The 27,551-nt window shown below is 39.9% G+C and overlaps 1 protein-coding gene across 1 annotated transcript in view; it reads right to left on the minus strand.

Moving 5' to 3' along the window:
• The window catches only part of LOC128366334 (RNA-binding motif, single-stranded-interacting protein 3-like), a 120,887-nt gene that overhangs the window by 56,999 nt on the left and 36,337 nt on the right, over window positions 1-27,551 (minus strand). Inside the window, exons 3-4 of the mRNA XM_053327014.1 lie at window positions 18,543-18,601; window positions 9,812-9,903 (exon numbers count right to left, since the gene is read on the minus strand). Of these exons, the coding sequence (XP_053182989.1) occupies window positions 9,812-9,903; window positions 18,543-18,601 (151 nt within the window). The remainder of the gene's footprint in view (window positions 1-9,811; window positions 9,904-18,542; window positions 18,602-27,551) is intronic.

The following is a 27,551-nucleotide window of genomic DNA, read 5'->3' on the forward strand; positions in this document are numbered from 1 at the left end:
CCATACACACTAACATAAAAAACACACATGCACACAACCCAAGGCTGGTAATGCAGGGTTAATGAGATTGGAGAGCAGCTGATGGTTGTGCACATTCAGGCCAGATTACATTTAATTCAATTGGGTCTCACTCACTAGGCTTTCTCTAACTCCTCTCTTCTCTCTCCCTTTCTTTTCCCCTTTTCCTCATTGTCCTTCTCCTGCTTTTGTTGGACTAGAGGTGGTCCAGCCACACAAAAAGACACAGGTTCACACAGAGGGGCATAGCATGTGCACACAGCTTTTATTACAGAGTTGTTGTGAATACACATGTACACCCATGCCCTTGGCCTCTCTGCTGTCCTCCACTTTTAAACAGAATGTGATTCATTATCTGTATTTTACAATGTAAACTCTGCCTTGAACCATAAGGATGGAGGACGTGGTGAAGGGGGAAAAAAACACTGTAAGAATCAAATGTCCTCAAAAAGACTATGCTATTGTTCCAGCTGCTGGATTACAGCTAAAGTCTAAAGAAAGAAAGCCTGTCATCACCAATTTATATGTGAAATACTTTTGAATTTTACTATATAGGGCACATTGGTCTGACTAATATTAATATTTAATTTTTTTAAAGTCAAATTGAAGATAAAATTAATTGTTGCTAAGAAATCAGTATATATATCCTTTGTGTTTGTTTTTAATAGTGGCTCCTGTCATGACTTGTCCTGAAAGGTAGTGTTATAGTAGGGAGATACATTCCCTCCCAGTGGCTGCAACAAGGACTACAACCCATCATGGCATCCACTGAAAGACTACAAAACCCATAGTCAGCAGCACATTCAGAACAATTGTTGCTGTCCAGCTGAACTATATACGCTGATTTCCCTAGTGAGGGAGAAGAGAGTGAAGGAAAACAGTGCATGTAAAGGCTGAGGGTTGTACAGAGAAGACAGGACTTTCCTTATGTGACAGTGAACTAGAATTTTGATTTAAATACCTGTTTTGGTTTTGTTTATTTTCTGTCTGCTGGGATCAAGTTGACCTGTTATGAGCAGACTGAATACACTGAGTTTAAGTTGGCAAACAACGCCTTGCTGTTTTCATTGCCTGCACCCACGTCTCAAAGGCTCGAAGAGAAAAGCTCCCAACCTCTAAAAACATCAAAATGGTAAATGCCAAATATGATGGGTGGGTGAGAACAAATGTCCAGTGACTTGACCATTCGCTTTGCATTACCAGTGAGAACAAAATGGACAAAATGTTGAAGCTGCTGACTCAAAGCAACTAGCTCCAAATTGAGGCTAACCAGGGCTTTTTGGAAGAGCAACTCCAGTAACATGTAGAGGGAGGAGAAACTCATGTTACAGAGGAACTAGCCTCATATACCCCTTTTCCACCGAGCTGGAGCTGGAGCTGGTGCTGGTTCGGAGCGAGAGCCTGACTAAGCACCGGTTCTTTGCTTTTCCACCGCTAAAGCTCCAGCCCGGTGCCTCAGAACAGGAGCCAGAGCGAGCACCAACTCTTTGCTGGTCTAACGCAAGAACCGATTATGTCAGCGGGCTGGGGGCGGGGCTAATGTTTATTAGCCGGCTAGCGGGGTTAACGTTTATTAGCCGACTAGCGGGGCTGATGTTTATTAGCAGTCTAGCGGGGTTAACGTTTATTAGCCGACTAGCGGGGCTAATGTTTATTAGCAGACTAGCGGGGTTAACGTTTATTAGCCGACTAGCGGGGCTAATGTTTATTAGCAGACTAGTGCGGTTAACGTTCATTAGCTGACTAGCGTGGCATTTATGGAGGGTTAAAGATTTGTTGATTAAAAGTGCTATTTTTATCATTTTTTTGCCAGAGCTGTCGGCTTCTTCTTCTTCTTCTTCGTTTCCGGCTACGTTATACAGTGATGTAATCGCATGGCTCCTTGCCAGTGAAAAAGCAACAGGTTCGTAAGAGGTGCTTGGATTAGCACCAACTGAGCACTGGCTCTAGCACCAGCTCCGAACGAAAAGGGGTAATAGAGTGGGGCCATCAGACATCAACCCAATACTCTTCCATGCTAGTGACCCACCAAGACAATTGTAAGAGATGGGCACAGCAGGGACCAGGTTCTGGTACAACCCACTGCTGAATGTACGTTTTAAGCCACTTGGCAGTAGTCATATGAAATCAGTGAAATAGTGGGAGAAGTATTATAACCAAGCCAGGCACTACACATCTCGCTGTAGATTAAATTTGCAACAAGCCTGATAAAATGGTCAATCAGTGGCCCTATGGCATACCAGAGGCCCTTAAAGAAACAATTCAAGAAGAAATGAAAAAGGAAGGTGCTTGAGCTTGGAGTTCTTAAAGACTCCCATAGTACCTGATTCAGCAATGACATTAGAAAACTGAACGAGGTGTCAGAGTGTCTTACCCAATGCCCCTGGTAAATTAAATAATAGATCGTCTAGGAACGGCTTGCTTCATCACAACCCTTGAATTCACAAAAAGATACTGACAGGTTTTGCTCTCCCCGGCTCTCAAAGAGAAAACAGTCGTTGTAACAACCAAGTACCTTGGATACACAATAAGCTGTGGCCTTGTCACACCTCAGGATGCTAAACTGAGGGCCATCCAAGATTGGCAAAGAGACAGGTGAGATCTTTTGCGGGCCTTGAAAACATCTGTAGGTGCTTTTTGGATCTTATGCCTAGCTGAATAATATAAGCTGACTGTTCTTGTGAGGGAGAAAAGAGTGAAGGAAAACTGTATGTGAAGGAGAGAAAAAAGACTGAGGTTGTACAGAGAAGACAGGATGTTAGTCATGTTACAAAGAAAGCCGTGAACTAGAATTTTGATTTAAATAACTGTTTTGGTTTTGTTTATCTTCTGTCTGCAAGAATCAAGTTGACCTGTTGACTGAAGACTGAATACACCGAGCATAAGTTGGAAAACAACGCCTCGCTGTTTTCATTTCTTGCACCCACGCCTCAAAAGTTCCAAGAAAAAGCTCCCGGCCTTTCAAGACATCACACTCCGTATGTTATTCTGTGTTGTGATTGAAATCATAGAGTATGGTATGAAGTACTGAGGTTACAATACCTGTTGCTGCTAATGTGGGATGAGCATAACTCTTGAGTATGCAGATATGACCTGACAATAACACAAGTAATGTGGGAATTTAATGTTAGCAAGCTAGGCTAACTAACTTTCACTTTCTGAGTGGAATATAAAAATAACAGCTTACATTTCTGATAATTGACATTCAATGCTGTGTGGGCTTGTATCAGTGTTGCTTCACCAACACCCTTAGCAGCAGCAATACATCTTCTCACTAGATACCATGGTTGTGTATTTTCTAATTTCACAACAGCACATACACAGTAGAAACATGACAGTAACACAATTAGATCTTCTTATTTTTAGATGATGTTTTTCTGTCATAAAAAATTGCATTAGAAATCAGAGCGATTCCAAATGATACACAATGGCTTGTAAAAAGGATGGTGTGTGAGCAAAATGAGACTGGGCAAAGGAAAAACAAAACACAAAAGAAAAGAAAACAAGAAAAAAGACCGAACAACTGGGGTGAAAGATGAAGGTGACACAGTTTCAAGGAAGTGATTGAGAAGCAGAGAGCAGGTGAGAAAGAAAGAGATGCACAAGTCTTCCTGTCTGTGTTTTTGTCTCCAATCATCTGTTGTTCTCCTCCTCCCATCCTCAACCTCAGCTGTCAGACACACACTCACAATACTTCCAGGTATATACAGGGGGGGGGTAACACGCACACACACACACACAAACACACACACACACACACACACGCACACTTTCATATCTGATATGATTCTCACACTCTCACACAGATATCATTCCTCGCCAAGGTTAAATAGACTCATCCCACGAACTTTGCTCGGCTATCCTTGTTGAAACACTGCACTGACTTCCATTCATCGTGGACACTCTAACCTGAACCCTAATCCTAAATTTAACAATATCCAATTCATTCCCAACCCTAAACGTAACCTAACCTCCTTTCACACCTTACCCGTAACCTTGACCAAGAGCTCAGAAATGATGTTTTGCCTCATTAAGACCAGGCTTTGGCTTTAGGCTACTGCTCCTAGACAAGGTCGATGTTTAAACTGGGAAGGGTCCCAAAAAGGTAACAAAAACACACACACACTCACACACACACACACACACACACACATAATGGATACATCAGTAAACCAAGTCAAGAAGCATCTGGGTTTTATCAGAAATAAATGCAAGAAAGGAAGACAGAAAGGAAGATAGATTAAAGCACACAACTTGACTAACCCAATGGTTTAATGAGGGCTGATAAATGACAGCCATGCAATAAATTTCACTTCTGTATGTGTGTGTGTGTGTGTGTGTGTGTGTGTGTGTGTGTGTGTGTGTGTGTGTGTGTGTGTGTGTGTGTGTGTGTGTGTGTGTGTGTGTTCTCATCACACCAAGCCTTCCTCTCTCAACCTACACAGATCCCCACCTCTCTATCTCTCTCTCTCTCTCTCTCTCTCTCTCTCTCTCTCTCTCTCTCATCTCCACTCTCTGTCCTTACTCAACCCTGTAACTAATGACTCTGGAGGAGGCATTGCAGCACCTGCTTCAGACCAACACCCACACACCCACACACACACACACATACAGAGAGTTGGGGGGGCTGGAGGTGTCAAGATGAAGAGAACAAACTAGGCCGAAAAAAGAGGGAACAGGGGTGAGTTAAAGAAGAGAAGGAGACATAGGAGGAGAGAGAAAGGCAGGAAGTGCCAAGGACAAAGTGGACGGGGAAAGAATAAAGGGAGAGTAGAAGGGAGGGAGGTGTGAAGTGTCACTGCCAGTGGTACCATCTCTCTAATTAGCATAGTGACCTTGGTCCTCTGTAACTGTTATTGTACACACACACACACACACACACACACACACACACACACACACACACACACACACACACACACACACACACACACACACACACACACACAGTTCTCATATGCATAGTAGTGTGTTTTTGTGGCAAAGTAGCACCCTGATATGAATTTTAAGGAAACAATATTTTTACATAGCTGAAAGTATTTACCTCAGGGATCTAGGTTTCATATACATTTAACATACAGAGACATGCATACACATATTATTCATGGATACCACATACAAAATGAATAAGGGATAAAATAAAACACACACATCCTCATCACACACCTGTATGTGTGCTCTCTGAATTGACACTAAAAACACTGAAATAGAAAGATTGTTGTAAAAATATAGTGGGTAAATTGAGGGACTGTATAAAAATAATCCATTCCATTGTAACAGACAGCTTTTAAAGGTAAGAATTACTTAAAGTAGTGTAAAGTGATTCAACGGGTGGATGTATAGACAGAGAGAATGTGAGAATAGAGACAGAGAAACTAGCTGTGAGTGAGCAGGGAAGGGAGAGGGGGAGTACAGCTGTAGCAGTAATCATCTTTCAGGTCAACAGTAATTACCAAGAAAACTGAAGAAGCGAGTGGAAGACACAACACACACACACACACACACGTACACGCACACACACACAAACACAAAAACACAGTTTCTACTCTCTTCACATCTTGGCTTGCTGTATTTTCCTCTTGTCTCGTTTATTTTGCAACCAAAACATGCACCTATCACAAAGAAGATGTCAGTGCAAGTTGCTGGGTTTAATGGATAAGGGTTTTTCACAGTGAATACAATTACACACACATACCCCAACAGTCTAATCTTGCTTCAACTGCACTGCAGGAAGTTACTCTAATCATGGTTAACTTTGAGGTTAGCAGTTGAATTTTAAAACTACTTGCATTATGCAATTTAAAGCTGCTTCACACTCTACCATGGGTATTTTAAGATATTTTAAATTACTTGCCACGAGTTTAGCCTCCAAGGAAACACGTACCACCCATATCCCTCACACTTGCTTTTTTATGGTCTAGTGGATTTATTGACTACCAATAGGCATACAATACTGTGATATGTAATTCTAAAGGCACTAACAGAAACATATAGAATACATTTGTCACACTCACTTATTACTAACAACAATAAACAAACCTTGTGGGTGACATTAATTACCAAAGGTTGGAATAAACTATATCTCACCACCTCAAATACCGTAAATATACATCAGCCTTCTGACATACTGAAGCTAATAACACATTGATAGACCGTATGAAAAACCCACCATGTCAGTCAGATCACACGTGGCAATGGCAATTAAGATGTGCCATTAACGAGAGAAACACTCAACATAATTGCCTCTAAACATCTTTCATACATTCTGTCATATATGTAAGTCCATCCATGTCACTGGTGAATCTGCTCATTAAAGCTCTCTGGCCAGAATGGACAGCATCAGCTCTTCCCTTCCCTGAATGTCATGTCATGTTTGAATGTTTGAATAAAGCCATAAGGAGCATTAGTATAAAACACAGCTATGTCTGATTTCAGTAATATCCATATTTCAGGTCTGATAAAGGAAAATGTTTTTCTCTGGGCTCATTTATTTCTTATATATGTATAATGGTACATACCAGCATACAAATACGTATAGATTATTTCATATCAAAGTTCAGATATAAGTGTCAAGGCTGTGTACACATTCTGTCCATTCTCCTACCCTTAACACATATTGTAAGTCTCTTTCCTCACACTACTCAGACTCTGAATTTGTTACTCAGTTTCAGATAATGGTAAATGGACTGTACTTACCTAGCGTTTCCTTGTCTTTTAACCACTCAAAGTGCTTTTATACTACAAGTCACATTCGCCCATTCACACACAATCATACACTGATGACAGGGGCTGCCACGCAGGGTGCCAACCTGCTCATCAGGAGGAAACTAACATTTTCACTCACACATTCATACACTATTGGTGCAGCCATAGGGAGCAATTTTGGGGTTAAGTATCTTGCCCAAGGACACATTGACATGTGGACTGGAGGAGCCAGAAATCGAAGCACTAATCTTCCAATTAGTGTACGACCTGCTCTACCTCTTGAGCCACCTTTGTCATAGAGTGACATAAAAACACTGGTGTTAACTCTGCTCTGTGATTGACAGATGATATTTCATTTGTTTAAAGTATGTATAAGGAGAATTTGAGAGACCATGTAAATGTAATTAACGCTAAATACACTATGTCCACCTAATAGAACTTTTACTCAGCTGTTTTTTGAGCTTACTCAAATGTTTAGATTAATGATTTAAGAGCAAAATATCCTTCCCCTTTAATTTTTACCAATACAGACAATCACAGATGTGTATTTGAAACCATTTAATGGAACTGTTTCCTCTGTCTTCTCTGCTACTCTCGGCTGCACACAATTCATTTCTTATATTTGTTAATAAGGTTAAGGACATCAGACCCATGATAGCTACACCTTTTCACCGCATCACTTTGACAATTTTGTGGTCTCTCCTTGAAAGCACTTCCACAGTTTATTAAATGAACAACCATCACTAATGTCTAAAGATACCAATGTCAATCAAGTCCTTAGATATAACATTTAACTATGCAGACCACACATCTTTACTTTCATATAAAACCTAGTTAACTTATGTTTCTCAAGTTTAAGTATCATAGTTTTAAATCTTGAAAGTTCAGCCCTTGCTTTCTTAGAGCATTTTCTCTTTTTAGAGTAATCTTATAAGGTTGTTCATGTATACATTATGTTCAACTCAGAATTTAAATCCAAAAAGAGTTTCAGTAGCGATGTTCAATGTCATATCAGTCTCCAAACCTTTCTCCAAACCTCTCCTCCACACCAAAATAATCAATATTCATCTCTTTCAGACGTCTCATCTCTCTTTCACAAAAGCTAATCACCTCTTTTTTCTTCCTCTAAAGTCACCTCAGTGCTCTCTTTGATTGAAAATCTCTGAACTCTCTTTCACATCAGAACTTAGAAAGAAAAAAAAAAGTTTCTGTCCCAGTTAACCTTCAAAACATTAGTGTACTCTAAGGAAAATATGTGGGTTTTCACTTTGACAATACCACCGATAGCCGCTAGTTGGTGGCTCCAGAAAGTCCCTGACTCCAATTAAATCCCATTCATAAAGCCTTAACTTCTCTCATGAGATATTATTTTGTAATCGGTCATTCTTGTCTCAATAGCTAAATTCAGACCCTCTAATAAGTGTGCTGGGGATCATTTTGGAAATTATTGCTCTGTTAATAATATTTGAAGACTATAGGCTTCGATGTCTGCCATGTTGACTGACAGTTGGCTCACCTGCTGCTCTGCCTGGCTTTCTGAACTGGACTGTTGTCATAATATGTCAGTAAGTTCAATATTATTTGATTACAATACCTACCATGTCAGTTAGCTTATCTTAGTCCAAGAGTGCAGTGCTCAGTGTTTCCAGTGAGCTAGCATTCACTTCGGTCCAAGGTAGCAGGGCGTATTTCCAGAGCGTGAAAGGCAACACCTCACACTCCTTATTTGGAAGGCCCAGTCTCCAACAGGAAAAGATAGCGCTGACCATAAGCTGCACTGTTGCTTTATAATAGTCTTTGATTAAAACCGAGATGATGTCAATCCTCAATTAAGTCCCTCATCTTAGAGCTCAAGCTGGAAATCCAACATCATTGCACCCCGATTCTGAAAAGTTAGCTGGGACATCGGCAGCTCTGCTCATAATTAGTTCATGAAACAGTAAGAAGTCTGTGTAATTTCATTTGGAATTGACTCCTTGCCCTCCATTCCATCCCTCGGGATGAACTCAATCTCCAAGGAGTCGAGGGTTCTCCTCTCTTTAATAACAGCTAAACACATCAACACTACTCTTCCAAATGTCCCCCCCCCCCCCCCCCCCCCGAGCCGTAAGGAACAAAATAAGAGATGGAAGTCTAATGAAAAGAGGTTTAATAGAAGAGTAAGGCAAAGGTGGCTCAGAGGCTTGCTGTTGTTTAATTCAATGGGATGCTCCTGGTGCCTGAAGACTGGCCCATTTTAATTGCACTCCTCGCTCATTTATAAAAAGGAACTATGCTGCGATACAGCTTTAATGAATCTGAAAGCAAGGCAGGCTATTCAGTGTCTTTCTCTCTCACACACAGAGGGATAATGTGATTGTACTGGTAAGGCCTACATGTTTTGGCGAAACACTGTTGGACACAACTACCAGCTAGACATGAACACACAGCAAAGTAACCTGTATGCTCTCTTTGTTGGAAGAGGCAGACAGGCATGAGGGTGATTTGCTGCTACTGTATAATGATGTGATGCATGATTAATATATGCATGCAAATTTGATTGAACATTCACACTCACTCTTTCTTGCGCTCTTTCCGTAACACACATACCCTCATATGCACGCACACATATCTACAATTATAAGCACAAACAGGAAGGATTATTAGCATTTGAGAAGAAAATAGTGAATAAATATGGGAGTAACATATAAAACAGGAACAAGACCGATAGAAGGAAATAAAGTATGTAGGATTGGAGGGAGCCATCAGTTCTGTTCTTCTCCCATCCTTTCACACATTTGATCAATAAGCTCATCATGGACATAGCCATTAAATCAATATCTCTATCATGGACTCAATCAATAATCTTGTCATCGACTTAATCAGAACTGTATCAGTCTCATATCAATCAGTGTAACAGTGTAACTGACATACAGTTAATCTAGTTATTGTTGTTATTATGATTGTTATCATGATACCACCTTCATCATCACCACCAACCCAGCTTTACTCTGGAGTTTACAGACAGTGTCCTCCTAGACTGTAGCACCATAAGGAAGCCAAACACTTCAATCACCAGAAGTAAATCAGAGCAGAGAGTGAAGCTTACCTTCGCCATCTGTGCCTGGACTCCACTGGCTTTGAGTGAGGCCACAGCCTTCTGGGCAGCTGCAGGGCTGTCAAAGTCCACAAATCCATAGCCTAGATAACACAGAAGAAGAAGAAGATGAAGATGATAATGAGGAGGAGGAAGAAGAGAATTAGGTGAAAAACAAGAGAGAGAGAGAGAGAAAAAAAATCTGTTAATATTGTTCTGAATACTGCTGAGCAATAGCAGCCAGTATTCATTTCTGTCAAAGATCCAAGCCTGTGTTTTGTTTTCAACTCTGCATAAATACAATAAGTGTGTCAAAATCAAGTCAAGTCACGTATTCAATGAAAGCTGCTAGTCCCCCCCATTAAATGGGTTTTAGCACAGAACATCAACAGAATTGGTGTCATAACAGTAACTCTTGTTATCTTGTTTATGATCCAAGAGATCATCTAATGTCTGCACAGGTTTTGTGCATTATGGGTCTTTTTAATGGAATTATGTCTATGTTTTGTAATGACTAATGTCTTGCAGTGCACTTCACACTGGTACTGCTCTAAAGCATAAAAGCTGATCACCATTCATTCTCTGTAGATGCATATTATATAATGTGTATAGTGACTTAATGCAGAAGGAATGTTATGTTTTGTATGTAAAATCTACTGTCTTCCTAATGTCTGACATATAATACCCTGCTTCATTGCATGTAAGGTGATTTTGTCTCTGTGCTATAATATCGGCACATACGGTGTTCCTGCAGTGGTGGTCAATGTTGTCTGTCTCTGCAACAGTGACATCAAGAGAAAGTCTCTGCATTCATTGAATTGGTTTTAAGTCAAAGAAAAATGATTTCCAGTTGGTTTGACTGCTACTGTATAAGGTTTACATCATTTTGCGTGTCTGTGCAGCGTTCTGTCTAAGTGTCAAAGCTCTGGGGATCTAGGTTGGGCCCTACAGGAAGTAGTGAGGGACAAAAGGTCTGAACACACACATATCAATCTTTACTTTCAGAAACACGCCCTGTTTTACTAGGTCAGATGGGTGGAGCTGGAAAGACATGTCAAATAGAGAGAGAAGTGCAGAAAAGACACAGCAGTATTGTGAATGACAGCTCATGTACAAGGGTGTGTGGTGTCTGTGAACAAAACTGAGACAGCTTGTGCAAGAATAGTTCAACTGTGTTTATGAGAGAGAACAATAAAAGAGAGATATTGACAAGTAGAGGGACAGAAATTGTTGGGAAAGCACAGCAGCTTTGAATTCATACTGTAGTTTCGAGTGGGCTGCATGTTAACACAATTAAATGATCCACGTCTCAAAAGCCTCACTCATTACAATCCTAAATGTAAACATGTTAAGAATGAGGGAATACTCTCTCTCTCTACCACACACACACACACACACACACACACACACACACACACACACACACCCTCTCTCGTCATTTCTAACATCTGTTCTTGTCTGTCTTTTCCAGAATTTGGAGGCATTCTCTATTTAGCTGATAAGCAGATTATATTTTATTGTTCAAAGGCAGCAAGCTGCTTTCACAGCAAGATCTGCCCTGCTTACACAAATATTTATACTGTTGCTAATGAGAAACCCATAATTTAGCCAAAATAGGATAACACAAATACACATGCAAGTTCTCACTGCAGTACGTACACATAAGTGACTGTAACAAACACAAATCCAGACGAGCATGGGTACACAGATATGCACAGAAAACAGATTCATAAATATATGCAAGCATGCATGCACATACACAAGCATTCATAGTTATTCTGTACTTTATATTTATCTAATTAGGGCCACACCGAAACTATCAAGTTAATTAAGAATGCACAGACATACAGTATTCATCAGTAGCCTGGCAAGTGGCTTTCATGTCATTCCAGAAAATTAAAAAAAGTTCCATATCTGTCTATCTCAGTGGTATCAAACAACACACTTAAACTCATGGAAGGAAGTTTTTTTTTAACCATACACTGTCCACACAATTAGTGGGGAAATAAAAACACTTGGGACAGGATCCCTGTGTTCTTAAACATTTCAGTGACCACTCGTCTGAAACCAAGACCTCTTGTTTTATGCTAGCTTCAGCATTATCCTCAATACAAAAAGTTGTTTACATAAAGCTGCAGTACTGTATATGTATGTGACCCCGACAATAAGGGTCACAAAGAGCATTAAGACATGGTTAATTATGGTTAAGTGAAACTTTTCAGCACCCCTATGCATTTATGGAGTGTTACTTAAGGGATACATCATTTAAACTTTACACTTAGGGTCATAAAGGGCATTCATTAATAGCCAATTATGGTTAAGTGTTGCTTATTCAGCATTCTTAACAGGGATTTTTCAACCTGGGTCCTATTTTCCCATCACTTTAGATCTAAGTGACTATTGAATACAACAATTCTTGAAATTGGTCCAGTATTGAGTGAGAGAGCTTCTGCCACAAGCCGCAAAACAAGGTGTAATGTAATCACATGGGGCAATTGCGCACCATCAATGTATGTCCACTAAAAATGCTTGTTTTTGCCACTGACAGGCTCAGATTGATATTATAAGTGGTTGATACTGAAAGCAACATTAGAAGTTACAGCTAGCCACCTGTAGCAGCATTACGGGTAACTGCACAGGGATATATATTTGGGAAATCCTGCATGTCGGTTTGTTTACATCTGAAGCTGTGGATAGCTAACAAACTGTTCAGTCTGCTAGAGAAAATAACGTTAATCACACAGCTGCGTGTTGAAATCAGATATTTCTTAAAAATAGATAAATAAATAACAGCAATGAAGGATTATTTTGTAGAAATGAAGGAAGAAAAATTAAAAATGGAGGCAGAAGGCAACAAGACCATCAGGAAAGATAGTGATAGTAACGGTCCCTTGGAGAAAGTGCTGGTGTTCCCGAGGTTACTGCCTTCCTCTCCTGACAAATGAAGAGGAAAACGTTTTCCACAAAGCAGGACCTGCTGCCAGACTTGGAAAATCTGGAGGTGTTCAAGAAGTAATCCCAGCTGTGTAACTACTACAAATGAATTTACAGCGTTTATCACCACTGTTGTCCTGGAGACTGTTTGAACTCCATAAAATTGACTGGATGAAAAGAGTGAGGCTGGCTAGACTAAACTCAACACATAAGTGTATGACTGACATTACTTTTCTAGCATGAACAGATGCTTAGCTATCCACAGCCTCAGACGTAAACAGACTGGCCTGCAGGCTGCCCTAGATATAGATCCTTTTCCAGTTACCCATAATACCGCTACAGGTGGCTAACTGCTGTGTCTTTGCTTTCATTCTCAGACAATAGAAATAGCATTAAAGCAATCTGAGCCTGTCAGTGGCAAAAACAAGCACTTTCAGTGGATATGCACTGGCCATACACAATTGCCCCATATGATAACACTGCAGCCCAAAGTTTCCCTTTAAGGGCTACATGTTTCAACCCTAACCTCTACATGACCATAGAGTGTGTCCATTGATTTCAGTGATTACCAAAAATAAACATGTTAACAAGTGGGATGATTGACAAGTAAGCAGACAATCATTACCCTTAATTTAACATTTATAAAAAACAGTTATCTCTTAATGAAAAAGTTTAGTGGTGAACATCATGACATACATGTTAATTAACATATTTTTCAATCATTTAATAATATTACAGCATTTACAACAGACATGTGCTAAGTATTACTTAATGCTTATTGCTGTATTAATTAAAGGCTAGTTAATGCTTATTGCTGTATTAGCTAATATTAATGACATTACAAACTGTCAATTGATGTTTTAAATTTGCGTCCTTAATGTTAGTGAACCAGAAAACTGAGTCCATGTCTCAGGGGTCTTGTGCATGATCTCTAAATAAAATACTGAGTCGCTGTGCATGTTGGTGCATAATGTAGCTTTGCTCTGCATATTTCTGTTAAACCTTATATCTAAAGGTCTGGGAGTCTGCGTGTCTTATGTGTTTCACACCAATAGCCAGACACAATCCACTCTTCTAGAGCATGAACAATAGAGATATTTTATCTCTAAGTGCTCATCTCAATGACTAGTCTGGTGGGATGGAACATCAGCCTTGAAAAGAATGAGCCATTTGCTTTTAGTCTATTCATCATTCATCACTGAAGGAGATATCTTCGTTTTCTGAAAATGTATTTGCCCCTCTATCTCGGGGGTCAGAGGTCAAGTATCAGTGACAGAATATACCCCAGGAGCTGTTAGGGATTCATTGTCTTGCTCAAGGACACTTTAGCTGGATAGAAGCTTGTAGAGTCTGTGAGCAGATGCTTGCCTTTCAAGCTGATGGACAGTTTCCCAAATGAGTACGTCTCTCTTCTGCCAACATATATATTTTCTGTAAATTTTCAAATAGCCTATAAACTACCTACCCTCTTTAGTTCTGGTGGAAACGTTCATCTCATGCGGACGAAAATGATAGCTCTTCTGGGTACACTGATAAGGATATTTCCAGAGAACGAAAGAATGACAATATCTCTGAATTATATAATCCTTCTCATCTGTGCCCTGTCCCTCCCATCTGTGGCCTTATGATGACACAGAGACGAAAATTCATCTTGTTCAGTCAGGCCTGACAGATATTACACTCGTGAATGAAAAAAAAGAAAAAAACGTTTTATTATGCAGCACACACACATAAATACACACACATATGACCACATAGACACAGATAGAAGCAAGGATAAACACTCACACGCACACACACACACATACACACACACATCCCGAGCTCCCATCTAATCTCCTGAGCTCCCAGAGTTCCTGGCCTTGGGCCATTAGAATGGGCCAACAGAGTACAGGGGGGGGAAAGGAGAGAGACTAAGCAAAGGAGGAATGGGGGAAGGAAGGGAGTGAGCGGGGGGAGAGAGAGAGAGAGAGAGAGTGGCAGACAGAGAAAGAGAGAGAGTAGGACTGAGATGAGCAATGGGAGGCAGAAGGAGGTGGAGAACAGGCGGGAGACATGGAGACAGTGAGAGGGAGGCTGCTTGTCTTTGGGAAATGGAAATCCTTTACAATCTAAAGTGGTTTTCTCTCCCTTCCTTCCTCCATCCTGTGCTCTGTGTCCTCTCCCTCCCCCAGAGCCTCCACACTGCTAACTAGAAAACTGTCAGTGTATTTAACATTGTGCCCACTACAAAGCAGAGGACTTAACAAAGACAATCTTTATATTAATACAGGGAACAACCAAACGTTTTGCTCTCTTTGTTGACTGAATTGAAAATGAGTGTAATAGTAATTATAAGGATAATGGTTTATTAGTTGTCATTTTATTGCCTCTATACACTATAACTTAACATATTTTTTTCCACATATTACTCCAGAGAGAAACTCAACTTTTCAGAAACAGAGGACAACACCTTCAAGAGCGTGTATTCCTAAATTCACTGAACAGGGATTGAGACGGTTTTAAGTGCTCTGGAGTCAACACATTTCAGAAGACAACGCATGAAGATGAAGACGATATAGGTTAAGTAAAAACAGCAACATTAGAATCACAATGTTTTCACATGACAGCAGCGGTTTGCAAACTGATGGAACACTATGCCTTCAAACTGCAAAGGAAGAAGACTTTATTTATTTACCTGCCTTTTTGTCTAGATCTCTCACTCTTTCCTCTCTGCAAAATCTTCCTGAAAAGAAGAGGCAATCTGCTAAATCATCAGATTCAAATGGTCCCCCCCTTCCTCCTCTGTCAGCCCCAGGTTATTTTTACCCCCTCCCTCCACCTCCCTGTGCCTTCTCCCATCCATCCCTCCCTTTCCAAGAGAACTCTCTGTGCCAATTTGTACTCTCTTAGTCACGCTAAGCACTTATCTTGTCCCCACTGAATGCCTCTGCAATCAAACCAACACTTATCCTGTTGTAAGGCATTCTAATGGCCGACTGATAATGAAACTCCTTCATTGTAAGTTAACAACTGGCTAAGAGATGTATGAAGTCTACATCACAAGCAGTGAATTTGCTAATGAGGCCCGCAGCCTGTAAAAATCGCCTATGCTGCAGCAGCTGCTGCATTCATTGGATTCTGTGCATTATAGTAAATGATAAGCATACATTTATGGCTGGATGCATGGGTTGGAATTTTGAAATAGTCTCTGATGGTTAGTATTCATAAAGGCCCTGTCAGGAATATATCCAGAGCATAATGCCAAGACTATCTTGCAGCACCATTCACTTGCGCACATAGACACAAAAACACCATGTTGTCAATCACAAGCATACACAAAAGTCATCCACTCAAAAGTGTGTTTGACTGATTCACTCACTGTATAGGATAATGTATGTGCAGAGTTTGACACTAGAAGACAGTTCTTATATTCATCTGCGGAGGAGGGAAAGTTTCTCTGTGCTGGGTTAAAGGCATCTACCTAAGAGTATGATTTGTGACTTCACTAGTTTGCTAATGGTGGTCCAACATGCAACTTACATGAATGATGTTAAAATCTGAAGCCTCTAGTGCACATGCACTGAGCATGAACTTTTCAGTGAAGCAGGATACTAAATTAAATATATTCTGTACATTCATAGATTTTTCAATGAGGGCGAAAGAGAAGATCGCAGGACAAGGGACCATTACAGATATAACCAGATGAACAATGCAGGCCCTCACAGTCACACTGATGTGGAAGTATATTTCGGACTTAAGGGTGGTGGTAGTTTAGATTTTTCTTATGGTCGATAAATCTCATGAAAAGACTAAAACCAACAACACCTTTCACAAAGCCAGTGCCTATTACTCAATACTTTCTGTAGCTCTCAGCCTTGAGCCTTTTCTTCCTACAGAAGATGTAAATCTTTAAAATCAGGTCACAAATATAATATAGTTTTACTTTTAAAAGGCAAGGTACTTGCCTCAAACTTCTGGGCACTGCAGTTTTTAGTAAATTACTAAAACAGGAGTAAATTGTACATTCGTTTGGGATTATTTTCAGTCATGGATTAATATACATTTGGCACTCAAGTGAGTGTGGCAGCTGAATGGTGGTTGTGGGATTGACTCAAAATAAACTACATTGCCCATGTTCACTGTAACATAGGAACATGTCAGCCAACAGTGTGGCTCACTGAATTTTATTTTGAATGGTTTGTGGACAACAATAAAGCTCATTAGCACAGAAGAATTAGTCTTATTAGGCTTTGAATACACAGATAATATTACTTAATAGGATCAATTCAGTGTAGGTTTTGGTCTTTTCAAGGGATTTACTGACAATAAGAAAAACAGAATAACACCAGCATTACACTTGGAGACATTTTTATTGCAGTTTATAGGTTTGCATGGGTGAAAATTGTTAGCATTTGGTGTAAATGGCCTTTTAAGATGCAATGTGATACCTCAGATTAAACAGATATTTCCTGCTTCGAAATCACACTAAAGAAAAACATGTAGTCATAATTGGCAAACATCCTGAACTGGAGCACTGAGGCAGTACTGAAGCTGATTTTTAAAACTCCATTTCAAGTAACACAGACGAAAAAAATTTAATGAGTTGAGAAAATGGAAGAATAACTGATAATTATCACTGGCTTTATAGAATTTTCTACCTTCCCTTCGGCTACGCAGTAATGATGTCAAGACAGGCATTTCAACATCCTCTCAAAGCTCAAAGCCATACTTGATTATGCGATGCCAAAGCAGGTACTGCAATGGTGAAGTTTGTAAAATGTATGTAACTGGCCAATTAGCAAGATCTAAGATAATAAGTGAAGTAAAATAGTATTCAGGGGAGCCTGAATGAAGTTTGGTTTTCCCATTACAGTGTTAAGACAGGCAGTAGTGCTGCTACTAAATATATTATATTCAAAGTAATCAGACCAAATGAAGTCCTAGAATCTACATTTACATCTCTGCCATCAGTATCAATCAGGCTGGGTTTTCCTGCACTCTTACTATTGCAGCAGATATGCTGATTACATGGCATTTGTGCTGTTGTCCTAAACCATGTCAGTGTACCTTTGAGCACAGCCCTGGCAGATGAGCAGCAATCATGCTGAACACATGCTGTTGTGTGCCTCTTCAAAAGCAGACGACTACAATCATATTGATTAGTGCTTTGTTCAGACCACTCCAACAATCAAGCAGACCCTCATCAGAAGACACTTGAGGGAGCCTCATTCATCACAGAGACTATTTGAAACACATTGTGGGCATTGTATGGTGTTCTCCATTTTGATTTGGCCAATGACAACAATGCCAACATCTTGCTTTCAAAAGCTGCTTTACTTTGAGTGCCATTAGGGTGCAATACTGAAATCATCATCAGAGAGAACTAAAACAAAATAAAGGCTCTCTGGCCGTGCATCGTTTGGATAGATTAAAGTGGAAACTGTCATGTTGTATATAGTATAAAAAACACACCAATGCCACATAGCTAAACACAACTATATATGGCAAACATATGGACTTCTAAAAAATGTGCGGGTGGTTCAGGCAAGTTAAAGTCTTTTATTTTAATTTTACATCACAGTGTCTGTTGACAGATATTATTTTGTATTGTAAAAACCTTTGTGATGTGATTAATTGAGGAAGGGATTTATAAAAACAAAATCACTCCCCGTGACATACTGGTTCCCTTTCAACTGCTCAGTTCAAACGATGCCCTACTGATGCTTTCCAGACAAAAATCGTATTGTCAGAATCTGAGCTTGTGACATATAGATTGGCTTTGCTAAGCTACAGGAACCACACTGGATTGAAGTCAAACAATACTCACCTTTGCATTGATTGGTGTTCTTGTCCAGGATGGCTTTTGTTGACACAATCTTCCCATATCTGTAAAAGCAACAACAACATATTCTGATTAGCCAGCCATTGAATCAGGGTGAATTGTAATGACTTTGGTGATCCCTTAACTTTTATTCTAAACATTAGTACTGTCACTGTGAGTATTGTGCCATGATAGCATTAGCATTTAGCTCAAAACACAACTGTAGAGCTGAATACTGTAAAAATATTTCCATAAAGTTTGATTCTAAGATCAAAGTAAAGAATAAAATTAAATAAAAAATGGCATACAAAATCAAAGTGAAGGACTGCACCTTATTACAGTGGATTTTTCTACCTACACTTCTGTCTATCCATTCTGTGTCTCAAATCCCACCTTCAGCCCTCAGACAATTCTGTCTCTCATAAATGATAATAACCAATATATGGCAGCCAACCTTGGTAGTAGGGTCTATGAGAGAGACAGAATACCACCATACCCCTTTCTGTCTCTTCTGTCAACTTTTAATGTCCACCACACATTCCGCTACCTCACTTTCCCATGTTTGACACCTCTGCCTCTTTCTTTGTCTTCTTCTCTTATTTTCCCCTCCATCCCACTTCCATTCTCCAGTGCTCTGTTCTCAGAAAGAAGTTAATAATGTTTCTTATCAGCTCAGTCTTTCAGTACTCCTGGAAAGAGCGAGAAATGGGGGTAAAGCCGAGAAAGAGGCAGAGAAGGTATGAGGGAGGGGTGCAGAAGGGACAAAAACAGCAACTGGGAGGAGGAAAGAAGAAGAGGATGACTGAGACATAAAGCTTGGATCACTGATTTCACTACCTGGCTCACCACTTGACTCTATGGATGACACGTTGTAATTAATGTTTCACATTAAGCTGCATTCAAACCAAATTTGGCTATGCAGGAAAAACAGCAGCCCTTCATTCATTTGAATGGGTGTAGATTGTTTAGACTGCAGAAGTGGGGACCACACAGGGTTCAGCAAAAAACTGCAGCAGTCATCCAGCAAGAAGTTGAACTAAAATCAACTTCTGCCAAAACATAAGACATCACGCTGCTCATAAGGTGGCTATCAGACCAAAGGTGCCCACAGGAGGAAGAACCTTGTTTACTTGTTGACTTTGTTGTTGGCTTCTCAATTCATTTGAAAAAAGATTAGAGAAAAAGAGAGAAATCACCAGCGAGAGAGTGTATGTTGAGTGGGGCAGAGAATGAATGAAGAGAGGGAGCTGCAGTAGGGAGAACAAAGCAGTACATCAGAGAAACAAAACATTATTTTCTGATTGTTTTACTGCAGTTACGTTCCAAAGCACAAATAAGCAGGCCCACACCTCCATACATCCCTGTGGGGAAGTGTTGCTGGATTTGGTGTGAATTACTCTGCTGCACAATGACTGACTGGCTGGCTGAGTATCTATCAAACAGATTGACAGATTGACAAGCTGGCTGTCTGGCTAGCCCACTAGCTGATGGCCCCAGGTGAGGGAATGGAAGTGTATTCTCTCTCCTCTTTCTGAGAAAAGGAAGAGAGTGAAACAACAAGGAGGGAGGCAGAAACGATAGCAAAACCAGAGGAAGATACAGTGCGGGAGGTTAGGAGTGGAGAGGGCGAGAAAAGCAGGAGGGGGAGACCGACTCAGAGGAATGAGAAATAGAGGAGGCAAAGGAGAGCAGTCAGTCAAAAGATAAAAAGAGACACTGAAGGCAAGGAGGAAGCGAGGTAGTCAGGGAGCGATGGAGAGATAGTAAGAGGTGTTTAATAAAGAAGAGATCATTTAGTTGTCACCATCAGGAAAGTCTCTGTCAGCCATCTGCTTCTGTCAGTGAGAAGAAGAGAACAGAGCCTAGCTCGCCTGACAGCCTCACATCAAACTCTATTGGGACAGGAGACTTAAGAAATAAAGACAGAAAAAAAGGCTTTAAAAGGCTGCTATCACATACAACATGACAGCTTAGCAGCTTATGATCTTGAAATTGGTAGAGAGAAAATCAGTTTTTTCTGCAAGTCATAAAATCAAACTTCCCAACAATGCTCAATTTTCTCACATTTTCCTGCCGCTTAAGATATTTTTAGGGTATTTACAAATCAGCCAGCTGTAACGGGCTGAAATCAAATCTGATGTTTGTCCGGGTGTTTTTGACGAAGTCATGGCTGGTGGTAAACGAGATCTTTGGCCCGCGGTTAGGGGAGTAATTCAATGGGTGCAGACGTGGAAAAAAACAAGGCAGGACTAATCGCCCACACATATACGCAGAGACAAACACAAATGCGGACATACTCACAAGCCAACATCACAGATCAAAAACACCAAAGCAGTAATCACACACATTACACACACCATCTGGCAATACCCGCCACTTTGTTGACTTCTGCCTCTGTGTAATTCAAATTTAGTGTGTGTGTGTGTGTGTGTGTGTGTGTGTGTGAGTGTGTGAGTGTGTGTGTGTGTGTGTGTGTGTGCGCGTGTGTTCCTGGACACATTTGAGAATAGGAGCGCTTGTGTGTATGTGTGTATGTGTGTGTGTGTGTGTGTGTGTGTGTGTGTGATTCCTTGCGTGAGTGTGTGTATGTATTTGTGGAGTGATTATGAATGCATGACAAAGATCTCATGCACCATCAGTGTTTTGGCAGGTTGTTTTTCCTGGCAGAAAACTGAAACATTTCCAGGCTGAGTGAGTGTGTGTGTGTGTGTGTGTGTGTGTGTGTGTGTGTGTAAAAGAAACAGAGCAAGCATAAAAAAGAAAAAGAGATACCTGGCTTGACACAATATAGTTGTCTATTTTCACAAAGTGGAAAACAAATGCAATATATATCCTATCTGTGGCTGTGTGTGTGTTATCATCAGATCAATGTGTATGACATTCAAGTGTAAATCCACCTGTTCCCTCTCTCCCTCTCTAGGAGAGGAGAACTGAGGAGAGATGGACAGATGAGGAAAGGGGAGAGCAGAGGAGAGGTGAACAACACAGCACGGTCCAAAATTATGTCTCTCATTGGACTTGATTCAATGGTTAAATTGCATTTTATCCTGGCAGCAACAATAATCTGCTATTATGGGGAAGAAAGTTTTGATAATAGATCGAATGAAGTGAGGAGGTGGAGAAGCGAGTGGAATAAGAGGACAAGAAAGTGCAGAATGTCCTGGTCTGTGTTCAAGTCCCAGCTGGAACCCTTTCATTGATTCCAGCAGAAGCCTGGAGCTAGTTGAAATAACATCGACCTGCACTTGACCCAACAGCAGTGACACATGAGACAATCATAGAACTATTCAAATACTTAAAACATACCAACAAAGGACGACAAGGAGCCAGATGTTCAGGGTTAGCCATTAATTTCCATTGTGGCATAGATACAGTGAGTGAAAAGGCTCTGAATGGAATCTGAGCATGTATCTTGTTTCCACTAAATGTTCATCATAACTAAAGAGTCCATAATGAGAGGGAATTGTAAAGCAACACTGGAGTAATTTTCCAGCAAGTATGAAAAAGTGATCTAAGCCACAGCTCCATCTGTGTTTTCAGAGCTCCTTGACGAGGAAATTTCCAAGGAAAGTACAATGTTTTGTCTTTTTGTAGATTAAATCATGACGTGGTAGTGAAATTTTCTTCTCTAGTTGATTACAAATGTATCTGTTCCTGGTCCACCATACTAATGTGTCTATGGAAAGACACACTTAGATATGAATTCACCCAGGGCAGTATGAATAAACGCAAATAAAATGTTTCTACTTGAGTGAAAAACTAAGTTACAAATGAACTGAAAGAAAAGTAAAAGTGAGTTCAAAGTTGAATTATGGCACACGGGCACACTCCTACACACGTCTTCAATAAAGGGTTTGATTAAATACTGTAAATGCTGTTTATTTATATTTACTGAGAGGGTGACAGCAACTAATTATCTTCATTTTCAGTTAATCTATTTAATAATTAAGTTAGTATTAAAATAGCTGTTCAACATATTAAAAGTTAAACAATGCACATCACAAGTTCCCAAAGCCCAAGACATAACATCTTCAAATTGTTTATGTTCAACCAACAGTCCTAATCCTCAATGTATTTAATTTACAACATAGAAACAGACTATGTATCCTTTGATTGGATGCTTGATTGCATTTTCACTTTGTAAATGACTTTTTAAAAATAAAACATGAATAAATGTAAATGCAAGTGATTACTTAAATCATACCAAAACACTTTATTTAATCATATAAATGTTCCAGGAGTAACTGTGAAAACAGTAAAAAAAATGGATTTTACTTTTCCAAGCAATTTTTAAAAAGAATCTCAGTTCTACAGATTTGGTCCCATTATCTAAACCTTTCTCCTGCAGAGGTATTCACCTAACTATGTTTTGTCAAAACGGTGCCTTTGTATCTTGAGTACAAAAAAGTACTCACCAGGATTGGCTGGATAACCTAAAATTCTCTATTTTCTTTGGCTTCACAGAGATGCTACACAGCCCCACATCACAGTACTTAGCCAGAGATGAATTCCTTTCCACAGCATCAGTCAGAGTTTTGTTAGCAGGGGGGTGCGCCTTAAAGACTGACGTTTGCTATGACAGTCCTTTCAGGACACGCTACGTTTCTTCTTCAACACATGGAAACTCCTTAGAATTCATGTCAAAACTATGTTATGATTTCTTTTCCACCAAGAGAAGGCGATACACAAAGAATAGTAAGGCCACTGACAGTGACAGTGTTTGCCAGACTGTTGAGATTTAGGAGGGTTCGTCAATTTGAAACTCAGAGAGCTCAGTTTTGGCAGGCTTGGCAAAATCTGTGTGCACCCTGACTGTGTGTGTGTGTGTGAAGTGTTAATGACAGTCCTCAGGGCCTTCACAGCATCAGATCTGTGTTTTCATTCCCTCTTGGAACACCGTCAGCCTATGGATGCTCACCGTTTGATGTCTACTGATCTGCAGTTCCTACCCACACCCACACAAACACACAAGTACACAAACATCATCTCTACAACTCGCCACGATGTCTGTCAGTGTATATATACATTATGTATATGTGCACTGTCTGGGTTTTGTGTGTCTAAGGCTGTGTGTGTGCGTGTGTGTGTGTGTGTGTGTGTGAGACGCACACAGGGTTGGTCTCTGTGTGTGGTATCTCCTAATTGGGCATTCGATACAGCTGTCTTGTCTCTTGCATTTCCCTCATTTTTCCCTCTCTCTGCCAGTTAGACTCAAACAGACAAACACAGAGGGAGGACTGAGAGAGCGCAGTGCTTCAGAAGTCTCCGAATCCATTCCACATATGTAGTTAGACATCTTCAGGCGCTATAAAGAAATGAAGTCTTGAGTATTTCCATGATGAAAAGGTAATGTGCTGCGAATTTAGAAGATGGCTCCATGTCACTGAAACATTAAGTTTATCTGCCAAAAGGGCTTTCCATGAAGATAAAATCAGTAACTGCAAGGCACTGGTTAGGTGGTGCATTCAGGAGTTATACCAGTAAAGAAGATAAAGTCCTGTATAAATACAAATTTGTGATCATCTTAAGGTAACAATTGCAAGTAAGCCAGAAGAGGAACTGGCTGATGTTTTCTTTTCCTTTTCTCATCCTTATTTTCCGTTAATCCGATAATACTATAGGGTACAGTGTGAACTTTTGCCATAAAGATTAATGTCAGCCCAAATAGTTGAGTATATTCTATTTTTCAAATACAGTGCTGGATAAATTGAGTTTAGATGAGTTTAATCTCCACTACATCCCTGGCTATAAATCTTCAGAGAAGATAAGCCCAATACTTTCTCAATTTAGGATCCAAAATATAGGAAATATAATTATTGTGAAATTCGATGCGACAACACCGGAGTGTTAGGAATAGAAGGCTGTTGCTGTTCAATAATTAACCCTGTTGACAATGATGCAGTATGTTATTGCGAAAGCTACATTCATAAATTGGTGTGACACTTTTGAGTGAATCTGACAAATCAAGAACAGTCATGAAGATAAATAATGCTATGTGTAAAAACTGGTTTTATTTATTTAAATATTATAATACTACTATATTTGAAGAAAACATAATGCCCTTATCCACAGAATCATAAAAATACATTTTAACTGACTGTAGTTTGCAATAATAAGACCTATAGTTTTAATACAGCAGAACACATCATTGTTGTTTACAGTGATTATTTCATTATTTGCTATCCTGTCATTCACCCACAGGCAAAAGTAAACTCCGTTCTGATTATCCATTCTAGCATTTTTTGACAATTTTCAAGGCCACAAGATGTGTATCGTTCCATAGAGGAAAAAATGGTTTGTTAAATTAATTATTGCTCATAAAATAGTAAAATAATGAAAGATGGAATCTGTCATTGAAGTATTAAGTAATACATTTCAAGACAAAAACATATTCCTAGGATGTAGATTTCATATCAATCAGCCGCCTCCTCAAGCATATTTATATGAAGCTTTTTTCCATTCTGCAGATTTTATCCTAATAGATAGATAGATAGATAGATAGATAGATAGATAGATAGATAGATAAGAGTACTGAATAAGTGGCATGCGCGAGAAAGACACAGAAAGACAACAAGTGTGAGTGGAACCGAGCGAGCGAGAGAGAAATTGCCCTTGTGGCCCGCTTTAGATTCCGCTCACGTTCTGCTCTGTCCCCAGACGTTAAAAGTGTGTCCATAGTTTGGGCGACCGGGGGAGTGATTGGAAATGTCAGCTGACAACAGCACTTTTCACTGACACTCTGAGAACTGGCACGGAGACAGGGGAAGAGGGGGGGAAGGGGGGAGGGATAATAGAGGGAGGGGGACACAGAGAGAGGGATGGAAGGAGGAAATGAGTATGATGACAGAATGGGAAGAGAGAGGATGGTACTGGTGGGTGGGTTGGCACACAAAGAAGCCACGCTCGGTAACAATAAGGATGAGGATGACATTGAGTTGAAAGAGTGTGTGTGTGTGTGTGTGTGTGTGTGTGTGTGTCAGTAGCAAGACTGTCCTTTCATTATTCATTTAAACTGTGTGCATGAATGAAATGCCTGTTTGTGTACTTCTGCATTGTGCATGTTATTTGCTGCGTGTGAGTTAGCAGGCGAGCACATGCATGCACACATCATGTCAGTGAGTGACAGGAAACTGCAACTCAGTCTATTTCTGAAAGCCGTAGAGAGTTAAAAAAACCCAAGGCTAAGACTGCTGCCCAAATGCACACACAGGCCCTCCCCCACTGACCTTTCCTAAATGTTACTGGCCACTTGGCACGCTGACTGGGCCTCTAATGAAACTTCTATTGGCCGCCATTTTTCACCCTGTTTCTCCAGAACGCCTCCGGGGCAAAAACTGAAATACAACAGGCTTGAACTGCATAAGGGCAAGATACGGTGTGTGTGTGTGTGTGTGTGTGTGTGTGTGTGTGTGTGTGTGTTGGAGTCCTCACAATTTATTTTCCTCTGCTTTTATTTTTTATACCAAAATCAATTAGAAATATTAGTGAGATCATTTTAAGCCCTTACCTACAGAATATTTAACTCAATATATCATTTTCCAATTACATTTCATCATATTGTGCATTAGCTGTAAGCAAACAAGACCCTCTGTGGGAAAGCTGATTTGTCTTTTGCATTACATTCTGTGATGACTCTGTTTGTCTACATAGAGACAATTTGGATTGAAATGTGCAGGATTGACTTTTGTCATGATGGAAAACAACAGGAAGAAAAGTGTCAAACTCTGGTGAGTTAAGTCCAGCTTTCACCCATCAATTGTGATGCTGTGGCTGATGTTACTGCAGAAGAGAAATCATCAGGAAAACCACATCATTCACTTATCCATTATTAAGAGGAAGAGATCAGAACACTCAGTTGTTGTAAGAGTGAGCAATCTTCCAGCTTCATATCAGTCTGTAAAACCAGTAAACCTTTAAATCTGTTTTCCCAGCTGGTTGTTTCGATCCAAAAAAGTTACCTTATACTAGGCATTTATATTTTACACAAGTGAGTTAAATGTATACAAGTTTGGGTAAGATCTGTTTTAAAATTAAATACTACATCTATATTGAGAAAAATAAAAAAATAACCAGCATCACAGCTCACATTTACAGGTTTCTAAACATGTCCAGTAATTTCCATTTTGTAAGCAATAAAACCACAGAACATCCTGACCCTTGTCTACATCCCGTTTGCAAGGGTAGTGCAGCACTCAGAAAGTCTGCAGAGCACACACGCTAGCGGTATTTTCTAGTTCATCTTAAAAAAAAACGGCAGCTGTTGCAAGCATTTTTTGATTTAATGACTAAGTAATAACCTTTGTGAGACAAACGTGAAGTATACGGTGAACTTTCTACACCACCACTCAGAGACTAATGTTAGCGTAGCAGAGAAGCGAATTCCAGCAGGAGCAAACAAGAGTGGCTGATGAACACACACTGTGCATCTTAAACATCATAAACCGACTTCGAGGTCAAGAAAATAACTTTGTTCTCAGTCTGTTTCACCTCAACAACCCTGCACCCGCTCAGTGTGTTGTACAGTGATGTCTTTCCCCAGAGCTGATGAGGAGACATGACATTAATACTACAGCGGAGCATTCTGCCTCCCCTTCAGTTTTCTATTGTCATACACACAGGAGACTTTAAGATGCTTACAAATTAATTAATCAATTAATTAATTAATGACGTTAACATTTTAAAATAAAAATGCTTTGGAATTTTTATCTTAATTGCCAGTTATGTGTGAATTGCAGTGGAATAAGGACACCAGTGAATGTTTGGCACACAGTATACAGAAGCAAGAGACTGAAAATAGTGCCACCCTTTCTGTTCCTTCAGTTGAAAATCCATTGGCACCCATGTGTCACCATATCAAAATTGGGGGATAAGTATATTGTTCCAAGTCTATAAAACACACCCTACAAATACAAACACACATCATATTTTTGCTCCATCTTGGTATAAATTTAAATCCCTCTGAACAATTTTGTAAGATTTTTTCTAACTTAAGCACACAGCACTCTACAGGTACAT

This window comes from Scomber japonicus, chromosome 10 (genome assembly GCF_027409825.1).
Source record: "Scomber japonicus isolate fScoJap1 chromosome 10, fScoJap1.pri, whole genome shotgun sequence".
Taxonomy (NCBI): domain Eukaryota; kingdom Metazoa; phylum Chordata; class Actinopteri; order Scombriformes; family Scombridae; genus Scomber; species Scomber japonicus.